Source organism: Cervus canadensis, chromosome 1 (assembly GCF_019320065.1).
Source record: "Cervus canadensis isolate Bull #8, Minnesota chromosome 1, ASM1932006v1, whole genome shotgun sequence".
NCBI classification, from domain to species: Eukaryota; Metazoa; Chordata; class Mammalia; order Artiodactyla; family Cervidae; genus Cervus; species Cervus canadensis.
In genome coordinates this window covers 24,276,266-24,292,167 of record NC_057386.1, presented here as the reverse complement: position 1 = coordinate 24,292,167, position 15,902 = coordinate 24,276,266, and the positions used below count along the sequence as shown (strand labels likewise).

General features: G+C 50.6%; 1 protein-coding gene across 2 annotated transcripts in view; it reads right to left on the bottom strand.

Annotated features, from left to right (window-relative positions):
• Positions 1–1,022: 1,022 nt before the first annotated feature.
• The window catches only part of ITGA3 (integrin subunit alpha 3), a 30,003-nt gene continuing 15,123 nt past the window's right edge, over positions 1,023–15,902 (bottom strand). For both annotated transcript variants that reach the window (XM_043471071.1, XM_043471079.1), the window contains exons 10-27: positions 15,641–15,777; positions 15,391–15,477; positions 14,430–14,497; positions 14,219–14,355; positions 13,494–13,643; positions 13,304–13,401; positions 12,879–13,026; positions 12,552–12,620; positions 11,894–11,973; positions 11,711–11,788; positions 11,103–11,205; positions 10,813–10,995; positions 10,544–10,666; positions 9,758–9,871; positions 8,739–8,837; positions 5,587–5,712; positions 5,110–5,251; positions 1,023–4,360 (exon numbers count right to left, since the gene is read on the bottom strand). In XM_043471071.1, coding sequence (XP_043327006.1) covers positions 5,141–5,251; positions 5,587–5,712; positions 8,739–8,837; positions 9,758–9,871; positions 10,544–10,666; positions 10,813–10,995; positions 11,103–11,205; positions 11,711–11,788; positions 11,894–11,973; positions 12,552–12,620; positions 12,879–13,026; positions 13,304–13,401; positions 13,494–13,643; positions 14,219–14,355; positions 14,430–14,497; positions 15,391–15,477; positions 15,641–15,777 — 1,911 coding nt within the window. In that variant the 3' untranslated portion in view covers positions 1,023–4,360; positions 5,110–5,140. The remainder of the gene's footprint in view (positions 4,361–5,109; positions 5,252–5,586; positions 5,713–8,738; positions 8,838–9,757; positions 9,872–10,543; positions 10,667–10,812; positions 10,996–11,102; positions 11,206–11,710; positions 11,789–11,893; positions 11,974–12,551; positions 12,621–12,878; positions 13,027–13,303; positions 13,402–13,493; positions 13,644–14,218; positions 14,356–14,429; positions 14,498–15,390; positions 15,478–15,640; positions 15,778–15,902) is intronic.

Genomic DNA, 15,902 nt, shown 5'->3' with positions numbered 1-15,902 from the left:
CCAGACTTCAATCTCCCCACTGTTGCAAATGATGTCTCCTACCCATGGATCATTCTTTCTTCTGTCACCTACCCATTCTTCTGCACTCACCAAAATCATCAATGACCTAAATGCTAGCTGAATGGAGTACAGGTAACAAAACACACAAATCCCCAACATTTCCACTATATGTTCAACTTGGGTTGGTAGGGAGTTCTCAGGGACTCAGACTGACAGAAGCTTTATTTCAACACAGGCTTCCACAGCATCAGAGCCAGGAGAAGCAGAACTGGGAATCTCACCCAGTAATTAACTGTCTCAGCCCAGAACTGGTCCTCTTCCCTCCGGCTGACAACTCATTGGCCAGGCTGGGTTATGGGCTCCCTCCAAAGGTTCCTCAGGCCTCCTGATCTAGCACTATTTTAGCTCTTAACACACAGCATGGTAATCATCTGCTGACTCATCTGTCTCCCCAGCTAGGCTTTAAGCTCTGTGAGGGCAGGCCTGTGTTGGTCTTATTCACTGCTCTGTCTCCAGTACCAGATACAGGACATTGAAGGGAAAAGAAGGTGAAACAAGAAGTTGGAGTCACTGGGAAGACATGCCACAGAGATATCAAAGACCACCAAAATCCATCCAGCTAGCAACTAGATCATTGACGATATTGGTGAATGCAGTCTTCAAGTTGCCCAGAAGAGAATATTAAATCCTATATGTAAAAAGCTGAGCCCTGTGCCTGGCACACAGTAAATAATAAATAGCAACTATTACTACTACTGTCAAAATTAAAGTAACAAGGAAAAGGCTGTAACCTCTGAGGCTATGTGTAAAAGACAGAGATTTCCCATGATCTTCTCTTTAGAGCTGGACTTCCTAATGGGGGTTCTGAGTTGGATCAAACTTCTCCTGCAGAGTGGTAATGGGAGTGGCATGGAGTGGTGTATCAATCAAGTTAGGTTAGGTGATGAGAAGTAACAAAACTCACAAATCCCCAAATTTTCCACTGTATGTACAACTTGGGTTGGTAGGGAGTTCTCAGGGACTCAGACTGACAGAAGCTTTACTTCAACACAGGCATCCACAGCATCAGAGCCGGAAGCAGCAGAACTGGGAGAGTCTCACCCAGCAATTAACTGTCTCAGCCCAGAACTGATCCCTTTCCCTCCGGGTGACAACTCATTGGCCAGAATGGCATCATCCAACCAGGAGGACCTAGGAAGTGCAATCCAGCCCTGTGCTCAGGAGAGGGAGAATAATCTGTTGGTTTGTTTTGTTTTATTTTAACTGATACAAGAGCCAAGATACTTCTTTTAAAGTGTTTGGAGGTACTGCAGCTCCAAGGAACTCAATAAGCTTGGCATAATACAGGGTTTTTTTCTATAAAGTGGGCATTGCTGGATCTCTGCCAGTATGTTTCTTTCATGAAAGTATAGCTACAACAGTCCTGAAAATGTCTACTTACTTTTGCAAGTGTGTGTGAGACAGATGGTATGTTTTCATCCAAACAAGTGCTCACAGGAGATGGGAGGCTGGGCCCGTGCACTGGTCAGAGAGATATATAGATCCCACTTCATTCTTCAGTGGTGGCAAAGGACTGGACTGAGCTGCACTGAACTCTGATCAACTTGAGCTGGGCTTTGACCACCTACATGTGTGTTTTTTCTAACCTAGTGAATAACCCAGATTTGGAGAACAAACTCAGGTCTCTGGTTACTGGTCCTGGAAGTTCTGGGTAGGGGCTGGGGTTTTCCTGGAGGAACTAGACATCTCACTGTCAATGACAAATCCCAGCACAGAAAATGAGGCAGCAGGCTCTCCTAGAGAGGGTAGAGGGCAGACAGCTGCCACAGGGGGGCCGTCTGAGGCAGCTGAAGCTGAATTGAAGATCTGCCTCTAGGCTTTTCTGAGTAGTAATTTCCAGCCTTGTCAAAAGGACTTCCCTGGTGATTCAGACGGTAGAGTCTGCCTGCAATGCAGGAGACTCAGGTTCAATTCCTGGGTCAGGAAGATCCCCTGGAGAAGGACATGGCATCCCACTCCAGTATTCTTGCCTGGGAAATCCCATGGACAGGGGAGCCTGGCAGGCTACAGTCCATGGGGTCACAAAGAGTTGGACATGACTAAGCAACTAATACTTCTTGTCAAAGGTCCTTGAGAACAATTAACAGAAGGACTTGTGACACAATTTAGGACAGAGAAGTCACAGGGTAAGCAGCCTTGGTCCATCCCCCAGGTCTGTGAGGCTTGGTTTTGGCACTAGCAGAGGCTGGGACGCGCATGTCCACGCACCATTCAGGGTGCACAAGCACAGTCTGCAGCCTTAGCACAGAGGAGGCAGCAGAGAGCTTGACCCAACCCTGCGCCTGTGAACTCAGGACAGAAGTGTGTCTGGAAGAGCTGCAGCAGGCTAGGGCTCCCGGTTCTCCCTCCCAGAGCTAGGGAATGGATACTAGGACTTTTCAGTGTTTCCACCCTTGGGTCACTGGTTCACCATCTGATCTACCCATCATGGTATCTAAGGCTGGTTGTGGGGAAACTGAGGCAGTAACACAGATTCTTATCTGAATGTAGCCACCAGATGAGGGCTCTCAGCTCTCTACCTGTGCACACAGCGTCACTCTATCATTACCCAGGACTACCTGCTTCTACAGCAGAGTAGCTTCCTGCCTCTTCCAGACCCTACACGCCACCATCTCTACTCCTGCTCCTTCCCCAGGCTGACACAGTGTCCACCAAGAAGCTGTCTTGGATTCCATACAGTCTACTCAGGGCTTTTCCTCATCTGATGTTCTGAATCTCAGTTATGTGACGGTGACCATCCCTTAAGTCTGGGGCACCCCTGAGAACAGGAGCAGTTATCTCGGCCATAGAACTTCACCCTCCCAACCTCTCAGAGCCCTGCACCCGGCTCTGTCCACTGGGGGATAAGCTAGGTATCATGATCCATCAGCCTGAATGGTGTTGCTAAGACGTGGGGGTAGATGGAGGCAGATGCAGTGTGTACAAACAGGGGGCTGTTTACTGGTTGCCGTGAGAAGCCTGTACACAAAGAAGGCACAAGGAGGGGGAGGGGGCTCCCCTGCTACAGTACCATGGAAGGGGGGAGGGGCTGAGGAGGGGACCGGCCAACAGGCCGGGGTCAGGACAGGTTTTCTGGAAACAGCTCAACTTCTAGAATGGGCCACAGGTGAGAAGGCAAAGCTGAACTGGCTCCAAAAGCCAAGGATAGTCAAGAGCTCCACTTCTAGGTCTCCAACCCACGGTCAGAGAGGGCAGAGTGGAGTCTGGCTGATGGGGCATGATGGGGCTTCCTCCCTGTTCTACATTCAAGTGTTGCTCCCTCTGTGGTCGCGTGGAGATCCCTCCAGGCCTTCAAGGCCAGGATGGTAATGTGGGTGAGAAGTGGTATCTGCTCTGTACCCGTCCATCATCTCCTTGGCCCAAGACCGGTCCCCACTCTACTGAGGATTCCATCATGCTCCAGAGCGGTCCCAGCACAGCATGTCCCGGCTGCCTAGCAGCCTGTCCACCTCTGTTTCCTCCGGCTGCGTTTCCTACTAGCGCGCGGGATGGCCATGGCTGAGTTCAGAGGTTTTCTCAGCAATTCATGAAAGAAAGCCACCCTGGGGACCTTCTTTCTAGTTCATTCTGCTCTTGGTCTGAGCATGCCAGATCCTGTGAACACCTCCTTGGACGACCTCAGGCAGGGTCCCCACTCTTTGCCATGGGTGCTAGGAGCTGCACTGGGGCTCTGGTGGTCTGCTCCTTGTCAGTAGTTTTCATCTCGAGGTCAGGGTCAATCCAGTGCCTGTGGCTCATGATGGGTCCAGTGTGAACAGAGGAAGGGTCACCCACTGGGGGCCTCTTCCTCCTGGCTCTGGAAGAAGGCCTTTGGCTTGGTTTTGGCACTCGTAGAGGCTGGGACATGCATGGCCATGCACCATTCGGGGTGCACAAGCACAGTCTACAAGCAGTGGGACCCACATGTGCTCATATGTGTCCAGGGCACAGGGCCGCAGTGCTCAGCAATGTACGGGCCACAGCCCCAGCCTTCCTTCAGGGAGAAGGCCACGGCCACATAGCACGTGCATGCACTTGAAAGGTGTGTGTGCCCGAGCCTGCTGGTGCCAGCCAAAGGCAGCGGCCCCTGTGGTCTGTTGGGGCATAACTTATGATAAATAGAAGAAGGGGACACTGGGGGAGCAGGGTGCAATCAGGGAGGATATCAGTAGTATTGGCCCCGAGTCTGCCAGCTGGTCACCCAGTGCTTCTTGGTGGGCAGGGTGCTCCCTGGAGGTGGGTAGCGCTCCTCCTCCCGGATCCTCACTGCGTGATACTTGGGCATGATCCGGTAATAGTGGGTCCGCTTAAAGAAGTCACACTGGAGGAAGGGGAGAAGAGGGAGGCCTTCAGAAGAAAGCATTTACAACCAGCGGGAAGATGTGCCCAGTCCCTTCCTTCTTCACCAGGAGGTCCTCAAAGCCAGGACCCCTACCCAAACACAATGCCATCTCCCTGCCTTGAGATGAAGAGGACAAGGTTCCCCACCCCAGACCCCAGAGGAAGGAGGAGCTGAGGAAGGCAGAGAGGAGAGGGAGAGGCAGATGGAGTCAGAGGGGCAGTCACCTAGACTGCAGATGGAATGGCTAGGAGAGGTGGTGATCTACAGTGACCACAAAGTCAGGAGGGGTCAGTTTGTCAGCCCAAGAGACTCCCAAGAGGAAAAGTGGTGGATCTCAGGAGTAAGGGCTCTACTAGTTCCCTCCTTCTGTGGAGGTGGGGATGGGGGTATGGAATCACTCTGAATTCTGTCTTGTGGCCTACAAACATGGGGCCTAGCCTTGACCCTTTCCAATCCCCAGAAAGCATAAGGGGCACAGGGAGGGTTTATGGCTGCCTCTTGAGGTCCCAAGTCCTTGAGGGACTCAGTGGGGAGGCTGGTGAGAGCAGACGCCACGAGCTCTCCCAGGATATGGAGGGGAGACCGACAGATTAACCTGCTCTTTGGGGGTGGTGCTGGGGACAGAGTGAAGTGCAGACAGGGCCCATAAGGGAAGAGGAGCAGATAGAGAGAGTCAGAGGCCCCAGCCAGCTGGGGGCTTGGGGAAGGGGGCCCGGAGGCCGCGTTACCCAGGTGGGCCGGGGGTGGGGGCTGCCCCCCTCAGTAGTCTTCCGTCAGCCTCTCCGTCTCTGACGGCTGGCTCTTCATCTCCGCCTTCTGCCTCTTAGCTTCATACAGGGCGCGAGTGCGGGCTCGCTTGAAGAAGCCGCACTGCGGAGGGGAGGAGGTGGGGAGGGGCCATCAGGGGGAGCTGGGGGGTCCTTGCCAGCAGCACTCGTGAACTGGGGCTTAGGGCTGGGGAGCCTGGATGCCTGGTTCCCAGTCCCAGCTTGGTGATGTGGCAGGAGCCAGAGCTCCTGGTTCCCCTTTCCAGCTTGCAAGTCCCCCCATTAACCCAGGACTGGGAGCTGGAGAGAAAGTGGGGAGGACTTGGGTGATGGTTGGGTGAGATGGATGTGAGGAATGAGATGAAGGGAGAGTTGGTGAGGGTCTGCTGGCAGGGGGTCCCAGAGTGGGAGTCCCAGTGGCGGGCTGGGTGTTCTAACCTTCCACAGCAAGAGGATGATCAGCCCCAGCAGCAGCAACCCGGCACTCACAGCCACAAGCACCAGCCACAGCTCGATCTCAGCTGGTAGCTCCTCCACCAGGTCAGAGTCAATGTCCACGGAAAACTGGAAGGGGTGAGAAGGGGCTCAGCCATGTGTCCACCCCCTCAGGCCCTGAGCTCATCCTTCCTGTTTCGGCTGGACCCTGGACCCTGCTGTTTGATTTACCACCTGTAGGGGGCACACAGGGACTGGAAAAGCCCCTGCCAGCCCATTGACAGGAGCAGATTTCTCTATCCTCCCCTTTCTCCTTAGAGGCGGACACGAAGATCTCAGATCTGGGAGGCACCCTGGAGTCTGGTTTGTGACCCACACATCCAGGCTTGGGTACCAGCTCCATCCTTCACAAGCTGTGGGACCTTGGACAAGTAAATTCACCTCTCTGAATCTCCATTGATCGTAATGCCTACCTCATAGTATAGTAGAGTGGCCAAAAGTATGGGTTCTGGAGCCAGACTACCTTGGTTCAAGTCCTAACTATGTTATTCACTAGCTGTGAGACCTTGGGCAAGTCACTTAACCTTTCTGTTGTTCATCTGTGAAATAGGGAATATGCTATCTGTATCATAGGTTGCTGGGAGGATTAAATGTGTTTGATAAGAGTAAACTGCTTTGAGAAATAACCTGGTACAGAGCAACACTCCCACAAATATTTACAAAAAAATAGAATACATAGCATATAGTACCATTTTTTCTTCCCCTAAAATGAAGATATATATATAATATTATTATATTACAAATTTTACAATATAGTTATTATACATATTTTGCATATATATACACATATATATTTTTTAAAGTTCCTTTGTGTGTCTTTAATATTTACTTATTTGGCTGTGCTTGGTCTTAATTGCTTCATGTGGGATCTTGTTCCCTGATCAAGGATCAAATCTGGGCCCCCTGCATTGGGAGTGCAGAGTGCTAGCCACTGGACCACCAGGGAAGCCCCTGCATATATATTTATATATAGAAAAATATTTTTCTGACTGTACATGATTATTTCTTAAAAAGTTACTTTTATTATTTCATATTTTTAAATGTCTATATTAAACATATATATATTTTTCAAAGTAATTAGCCTCCAACTAATAAAAATAAATGAAAAAATAATGTACAAAAAAATTTTTTTTAAATAAGCATATTTTTTTTTCTTTCACATAAATGGGATCTGTGTGTACTATACACACTCTTCTGTGACCTTTTTCATCATCTTTCGATGTCAGTTAATCAAGATCAACCTAATCTCTTCTGACGGCTGCACATCATTGTAGGAAATGTGTCAGAATTTACTGAACCAATCTCATACTGAAAGACATTTAGATTGTTTCCAATTTTCTGCCATTATAAACAATGCTTTAAAATATCCCCATATATTTATGTTTGCAAATTTGTCCTATTAGCTCCTTGATATATTATCATATGCAAGATCAAAAGAAATGTATAATTAAAAATTTAATAGATATTGACAAATTCATCTTTAAAAAGAATTCGTCCATTTATATGCCAATCAACAGCATTTCCTTCTACCTTATTGGAACAAGATAGCATTCTTCTTTTTAATGTTTTCTCATATGATATGAAAAAAGTCTTACTGCTGTTATATTTCACCATACGTACAATGCCTATGCATGCCACCCTTTCTCTTTACACATTAAAAATATGTCTATCAATATTTTGTCATATATGCTATAAACTTTTTATTTTTATTTTTTTCATTTATGTATACTTTATTATTATTATTTTTTAATATATTGTAGTGGTTTTTGCCATACATTGACATGAATCAGCCATGGATTTACATGTGTTCCCCTTCCCGATCCCCCCTCCCACCTCCCTTTCCATCCCATCCCTCTGGGTCTTCCCAGTGCACCAGACCTGAGCACTTGTCTCATGCATCCAACCTGGGCTGGTGATCTGTTTCACCCTTGATAGTATACTTGTTTCAATGCTATTCTCTCGGAACATTCCACCCTCGCCTTCTCCCACAGAGTCTAAAAGTCTGTTCTGTATATCTGTGTCTCTTTTTCTGTCTTGCATATAGGGTTATCGTTACCATCTTTTTAAATTCCATATATATGCGTTAGTATACTGTATTGGTCTTTATCTTTCTGGCTTACTTCACTCTGTATAATGGGATCCAGTTTCATGCATCTCATTAGAATTGATTCAAGTGAATTCTTTTTAATGGCTGAGTAATATTCCATGGTGTATATGTACCACAGCTTCCTTATCTATTCGTCTGCTGTCTTTTGCCCTCTTAGTATCTTTACCATCTCTTTTGCTATATACAGATTTAAAATTTCAGAGTTGAATTTTTCAAAACTTTTTTGTGATTTCTGGGTTTAATAAAATAACTCCCTCTCCCCATAATTAAAGATTATTATCAAATTATTTCCTGAATTTTCTTCTGGTATATTAGGTTTCATTTCCTACATTTAAATATTTAATCTAACTCAAATGTGTTTTTGTTTATGGTGTGAGGCAGGGGTTTGTCTTTACTTTCCAAGTATGTTCTCCCAATACTACTTAATCATCTATATTTTTCTCCTGATTAAAATGCTATCTGTATAATAAAAGTAAATTCCTATTCTGTTCCATTGATCTTCCTGGCCCTTCCTCTGCTACTTTAGTTTATTTTAGGAAATGTACGATAATGTATTTAACCAATCCTTCATTCACCTCCTATACATTTCCCTTCTAACCTTTTCATAACAAATTATTAGCAATTTTGTGGTATTTATTTTTCCATATATAACTTAGAATCAAGTTTGGGAACTTTTTTTTCAGGTTAGCACAGAAATGCAACATCTTTACATGCAGATCAAATGAGCTCAAGTAGAGGTTCTCAACCCTGGCTGCACAGTAGAATCACTGGGGGTACTTTTAAACATACCAGTACTGGGGTCCCACCTCCACAGACTCAGATTTCATCACTTAGGAGTGTAGTCCAGACACTAGAAGTTCTCCAGGGGATTCCAATGTGCTGCCAAGACTGAGACCAAATAACTAAAGTATGTGGAAGTGCTCTGAAAAATGCCCTGCGCTCCCATGCCCTGGCCAGGTCTTGCTGTCTCCTTAACACGCTCACTCACCCGCACTGTCTTATTCTCCATGTTGATGGTTGGGACGCTGGTTCGGAGAAACAGGGTGGCCCAGCTGGCTACCCTGACTCGGTCAAAGTCTCTATAATCCTGGAGGGGGAAACGGTGAGTCAAAAGAAGCAGCTGAAGTCCCTCTGAGCCTTCTTCCTGACCAGCCCCTGGGATACTCTCCCTCCACAGAGCATCTTTAAGCAGCACTCCAAAGGACCTGACACCGGGCCTCTCCTCTACACACAGATGCACATCATTCATTCATCTCTGTGTCAGGTCCTATGCTGGATTCTGGGGACAGCAGGGACAGTGAAGGTCACAGTCTAGGTCTGGCCTGCGGGCTAAATCTGGCCCAAGAGCTGCTTTTGTAAATAAAGTATTTCTGGCACACAGACACGCCCATTCACCAGTGTATTGTCTGTAGTAGCTTCATGCTACAATGCAGAATTGAGTACCTACAATAGAAAGCGCGTGGCCCACAAAGCTGAAAAGAGATGTTTAATCTAGTCATTCACAGAAAAAGTTTGGTCTAGGTCGGCTGGCACTGCAACCCAGAGCAGAGTGTGCTAAGTGGCATGTGTGGCTTCTGAGAAAGTTCTGTGAGTGTCTAGATGGGAAAGGTCATTGTCAGCTACAAAAATCAGAAAAGATCTTGCTGGTGGTCTCTGAGGGAGACTGTGAAGGCTGAACAGGAGTTTACATGCAGAGGTAACAGATGGGAGCTGGCATCCAGGGAAAAGGAGCAGGACAGGCTAACGCAGAGAGGTGAGAAAGTAATGGATACACAACAGAATAAAGGACACGGGAGATGTTATTTTATGGAGACAAAATGATGTCATGTCCACACATGGATGCAGGACTAACTCTGACAGGGCACACAGTAACAGGTGCAGAACCCAGCATGCATCCATCTCCATGCAGTCACCGACAACACTCAGGTACACACGTGTGGTCTGGCCTCACCCGCTCCCTGTTGCTCTCCCAGCCCGGGGTGGGTGGCAGTTGAGACCGGCACTGACCTCGATGAAGGTGCTGTTCCACACTCGTGCCTGGATGGTCACGTTGGTGATGACAGGGGCATCAGGAATGGGGCACTCCAGCCACACACAGTGGGTGTGGTCACTGCCACAGCTCTGAGATAGGCAGGGAACACAGACCCAGACAGTCTGGGTCTCTAGATTCTCCAGACTTCGCTCCAGGCTTTGTCCCAACTATGGTTGAAACTGAAGGGGCCTGTCCTCATCCCTTCACTCAAGCACATTCCCCACCAACCCTGCATTTACATGTTTAAGGCACATTTTTTGGACCACGCATATATAGATGCCAGCGATATGGAGAACAGGAAATCTGGTCCCTGTTCATGTACATGGGGCCCAAACCTGAACACCACCTTCCCACACTGGGACTTTGTTCCTGCTGGCTTCCTCCTCTGGGAGGCTACTCCTCCCTCTCCACCCAGCTAGGCTCCAACTTGCTGCACAGGTCTGCTACCCCCTCCCTTCCGACAGAGGGCGCCCTGCACCCTGTCTTCATCTTGTGTCTCCCCATCGCTAGTTCTAATGTCCAAAGTTTTGAACAGCTATATAACCCCCAACAGGCTGGGGTTTCTGGAAATAGAATCAGGGCCTGTGATTTTGGTTCACCATACCAGCTGCTCCCCAGCACAAGGCAAGGGCCACATCTCCACATCAGACTGGGGTCTCCTGGAGAGTAGCACCTATCTCTCTTGCTTCGTATGTCTTGAGGTGTCCACTCATCCTATGATAGGTGGGCATACTCCCCCCAACCCTGCCCTGGCCACTCACCAATTGGATCTCAGACTTGGCCTTTTTGGCAGCAGCCAGAGTGACAGGCGGGGGGCCTTGGCCTCCTCCTGGGTCCAGTTGTCGCCGCCTGCGCTGTGGAGATGGCGGCCTGTCCCCAGGAACCTGAAGGGGGTAGAGGCGATTTACTGGCAGAAGGAGCAGAGGTGAGGAGAGGAGGAAAGGGTAGGGAGAGGAAGATGCTGGCCTTTCTGCCTTGCAGCTAGCAAAGGAAATGGGCCACAAGTGAACGCTCCCCCTGGTGTCCTTACAGAGAGAGTGAGGTTGAGAGGGTTGATAAGGTCTCCAGGTGGCCAGCAGTGCCAGGATCCATTGCCACGGACAGTGATCTCCGTGGGGTACAGCAGCCACTTTCCATTGCTGACTTCATAGGGCCACTCCAGCCCCAGGACCAGGGTCCCCAGGGCTGACAGCCCTTCACCCATTGGGCCCACCTGTGAGGACAAGGGATGTCACGGCTACTTTCTCCTGGGAAACCACCTCTGTCTCACCGACCCCCAATCCTCACACCCTCCGACCCTGGACCCAGAGGTCCCTTTACCTGGAACTCGTACTTGAGAGGGCTTCCCACATCCTCCACAGTTTTCATGCCAGACTCACCCATCACTGTCCCCCCAAAGAAGCTTTGTAGCCGGTGATTCACCCTGGGGGTGAGAAAGAGGCTGGAGTGATAGGGGACAGTAGGGGCCCTTGCAGGGGGTGGGTACCAAGGCTAACTCCTCTGTACAGCTCCTCTGACAGCAAGCAGACCTGAGACAAACCCCAGCTCTAGCATTTACTAGCTGTACAGCCTCGAGCAAATAATTTAACCTTTCTAGCCTCAGTTTCTTCAACTGTAAAGTAAGGTTAATCTCTTAAGTGGGGTCACTGTATCATGGGGCCATTTTGAGAAGACAATGAGATGATGTATATAAAATCATTAGCACAATGAGCTCTCATGAAATGGTAGGGCCACACCAACACCTTCACCCCAAAGTTGCTGATTCCTCCACTGCTAGCTGCTCTGCAAGGAGAACAATAATAGTAACAATAATGACAGTGATGTTGAGGATACCAGGCCAAGAGAGGTGTGTCAGAGGAGCTTGGGAGACACCTTAGGGAAGGGAGACCCAGGTTCCTCAGCAGGCTGAGGTTCAGGGCGGTACCCACATGCTGAGTGAGGCCTGGAGTGTGTAGTCCACCAGCAGAGGCAGGGTCACGGGCCGTAGGTCATCCTGGTGACTTGACCTGAGGAAGGAATGCAGGGGGTAGGGGAGGAATATGTCAGCTGAGGCTGAGGGGCACCCAGAATACCTCAATTCCCATATAGACTGGTTTCCTGAGGTCACTCACGTAGACAGCTGCAGCTGCGCCTGGAGTTCCCTTGTGTGTAGGGTCACTCCGATGACCTCGAAGGCAATGAGTAGCTCCATCTGCCATAAGGGCAGGAGAGGCAGAGATGGGTGTTTGAGGCCAGGCAGGGGTGATGCCATGGGGAAGAGAGGGGCTGAGTGCTGTGCTAGGAATTTGGCTCTCTGGTCTCCACCTCCCACCTGTCTCCACTCTTCCATCTTCCTAGCCTCATCTGCCTCCCTCTTCCCATTCTTTTCTGTTAGTAACAGCTCATGTAGCTCAATACTTCTGAGCTACATGACCTTGAGCAATCACTCAAGCTTTCGAAGCCTGTTTCCTTTCTGTAAATCAGCACCAACCTCCTCAGAAGGTTGTGAGAAATATATAGAAGAATTGGGCTCAGGGCCTGGCACATGGCAGGTGCTCAGCAAAATCAGTTTCCTCACCTCCACCTGTTCTAGCTTTGTGCATAGCTCCCTAGTGGCTCCATTTTTCTGTCTCTGGGTCTCTCCCCACCCTCTACTGCATCCCTCCTCCCCAACTCTAGCTCTTTGATACAAGGAAGCCTGGGAAGCAGGCAGGCAGAGGAAGGATAAGGAATTCATCACAGGAGGAGCCTTGTACCCACAGCCCTGGGAGGGTACAGTTGGGCACTCACCCTCTGGTTCCGTTTGAAGGGGTTCCCCAGCTCACAAACGATGGTTTCATTGGCTTGGCAGGCTCCAGGCTGAAGAAAGAAGACAAATCAGATCTAGGTGGTCAGACTAAGGCTTGTCCCACCCCTCTCCTGTGGCAGAGGGCCTGAAGCCCTTGAGGCTTGAGAACTGGGTTCCCCTAGGAACAGAGACGCTGGAGGCACCTGAGGAAGCCCAGCCCAGAGGACTAGGGTGGGGGGGACACGTGGCAAATGACAACACATGTATATGACATGTACGAAGGATGCATTGGGTCGTGGTTGGGCTCTGAGGATGCAGAGGGCACTCACGGGGCGCACTGAGGACAGCAGCAGGGACGGAGGCACTTCCAGGGTGAGGAGCGCCTCGTGGGCATCTTCCCCAGCCCGCTTCCGGCTTGGGGTGTTGGTCACGTTGATGCTCAGGAGCAGTTTTCGGAAGTCTCTCCTGTACTGGAGCCTGAGAGGGGAGGAGAGCCTCAGACTGAGCCCAAAGCCCTGCCCCAAACTGTTAGGTTCCGCCCCTCAGAAGAAAGCCCCTTCTGGCCAGGGAAGGCCAATCCTATAGTTCTTGGCTAATTAAAATCCCTCCTCTCCGACTTGCCTCTCTGAGACCCCTCCCCTCAGGTCTCAACAGCTCTCCCCACTCTTTCCGACCAATAGGGCCCCGCCCCTCAATTTCTGATAGCCAATGAAGTCCGGCCCACCTTGGCCAACCAGCCCCGCCCAGAGCGCACCTGCTTAGCCGCTGCCCCAGCTCAGACACGAAGGCCGCCCTCATCTGTAAATTGCTGTCGCACCTATTGTCCTGCCCGCATTCCTTCTGGAACTGTACCTGTGGGTGGGGGGAGCTGTGAAGGGCCCACCATCTATAGCTCTCCAGGCCCTTGTCCTTCCGGCCCCGGCCCTGGCCCCAGCCCCACCCACCTCCGTGTGGTTCTCCAGAGCCTGCGCTTGGTTGAGGACCGGGTAGGCGTCCAGGGACCCAAGCCCCAGTTGGGGGCGATCCGGCAACCGCAAAGGTAAAGAGTAGTTCATGGAGATGGTGATGGGTCGGAGTTTGTCGCGGACGTTGTCCTGGGAAAGGAAGGTGAGCTGAACCCAGCTCTGCACTGCCCTCCAAACCAAGTTGTATCCTCATACAAACTTAAACCCCTAGGGTGAAGCTGTGCCCCTCTCCCTCAACCCTAAAAAACCCCTGTAAGGCTGAATCCCCTCTGGTCTGCTCACCAAACTGTACCCGCTTCGGTAAGATGTGGCTCCTCCTCTCCAGAGACTCCTCTGGAGGAAGATTGAGCCTCCCTTCATTCCTGGGGTCCCCAAGTTGAGTTTTCCCTTTTCACTCTGATGTCCCAGAGAGAGCCTGAGCTTGTCCTGGCTTGTGGATGCCTTTTCCTCGGAGACAAGCTAACAATCTCACATACTTCTCTTTGGCCCACATCCTGGCTCCAAAGGTCTCTGCTCTCTACCATGGGCTGGGTGTTGAGCCCTGTAGCCTCCACTTACCTATGACTTTCCAGGTCAATCCACAACCTCTGTCTCTGGAGAGAACTCATTCCCTCACCCTTGACCTTGGGGATTCTCCTGGGTGCATGGAGTTATCTCCTCCTGGGACCATGGAGTCAATGTACCGCCCCTCACCCCTCCCTCACCATCAGGAGCAGCTCCAGCGTCTGGCAGCGCATCTCAGGCATGGAGAAAAAGCCATGGAAGACAGCTGACTGGCTGCGTGCAAAGTGGAGTCGGGGTGGACGGCGGTCCCGGTCAGCCTCCAGCGTGTAGGCCAGGGCTGTGGGTGCACAGGGTGGTCAGCAAGTGACCAGGTGAGCATGCCCCCCCCTCGCCCTACAGCCCAGCACTCACTGATGTTCCGCCTGTAGTTGGGGTTCCCTGCACTCTGGTTGTAAGCAAAGCACAGCTCCACCTGTACACTGTTGAGGGTGGGGGACATACAGAGGGTCAGGTCACGGTGGACCCAGATACCCAGGTCCAAGCTCTCACCCCGTTTACTGGGCAAGAGGAAGCAGGGTCTTTGGGGGAAAGGCAGGGACAAAACTGAGGAGTCTACAGAGCTGGGCTGGGGTGTCCCTGGTCTCTTCAAGCCATAGAAAACAGGGTTAGAAGGCACCAATGGGGAAGCTGAGGTCCTGAGACTAAAGGAGTTGCCTGAAGCCAGGTGTTGGCCCAGCCAAGTCTTGGGCAGGATCCCCAGTCCAGATCTCTTTCCCCACCACCTGCTGCTTCCCTACTTCATCTCCCTCAGCTTTCTGATCCATTATCCTCATTCACTAACAGACCTTGGGGTCATCTCTGTCATTATTGTAACCATCTTAGCAACTACGTTTTTTGAGCACTTAGGATTTACAGAGCACCATGCTAAGGGCTTTTTGTACATTATCTCATTTGATTATCACAACGACCCTGTAAATTGTTTTTTTTTTTTTTTAATTAAAAAATTTTTTTACTGGAGTATAGTTGCTTTACAGTGTTGTGTTAGTTCCTGTGAATTGGTTATTATTATTAGCACTCCCTAGAGCCCATCCCTACCATTGCAGTGGGCAAAGCTGGAATCTGAACCAAGCAGACCAGAGCTCCAACCACCATGCCCTACCTGCACCCCCCCACCCCCACAGTTCACCCACTAGCAAGGAATCTTGCTCTTTAATGAGGTTGAGTGGGGAGGGCAATGCTTTCCCAAGAATCAACCCTTTAATGGTGGGGTATCAGGAGTTGCCAGGGAAGGGTTTTGAAAGCCAGGGTCCCTCCTGGGCTTCCCAAACATCAGGAGGAATGAAAAGGGCAGACTGGGGCCAGAGGGTCTCACCAGGAGGTGGCCGTGCAGAACGCAGGGTCCAGTATGGACGGCCTGGCTACCAAGGTCTTGTAGAGGATGTTGATAACAGGCCGGGCCCTACATAGAAAAACTAGACATCAGTGCCTCAGGCCTGCCCCAGGCCAGGCCAGGGTCTGGGCTCAGGCTTGCATGGACCTGATTCTGAAGGAAGACAGAGCTGTGGCTCCATGCAGACAGGGGTGGAAGAGAGAGGCCCCCATCCACCATTGCCCTGGCTCACCTCAGCAGCACAATGCGGTCTGACAGGCTCCCCACCAGCAGGTCTGGGTAGAAGTTCTCATCCACGTCCATCTGCCCACTCAGGGAGTAGCCAAAGGTGGTCAGGCCAGGCAGTCCCAGCTGCTCTCCATGGATTACCTGGGGGCGGGGGGAGGTGGTGGGGACAGGCTCTGGGGAAGGTTCCAGAGAACGGGGCCCATGGGGAATAGGCAGGAGTGCGTGAGGAAAAGGAAGAAGGTGCCTCTGTCCCTGGCCATCTGTAC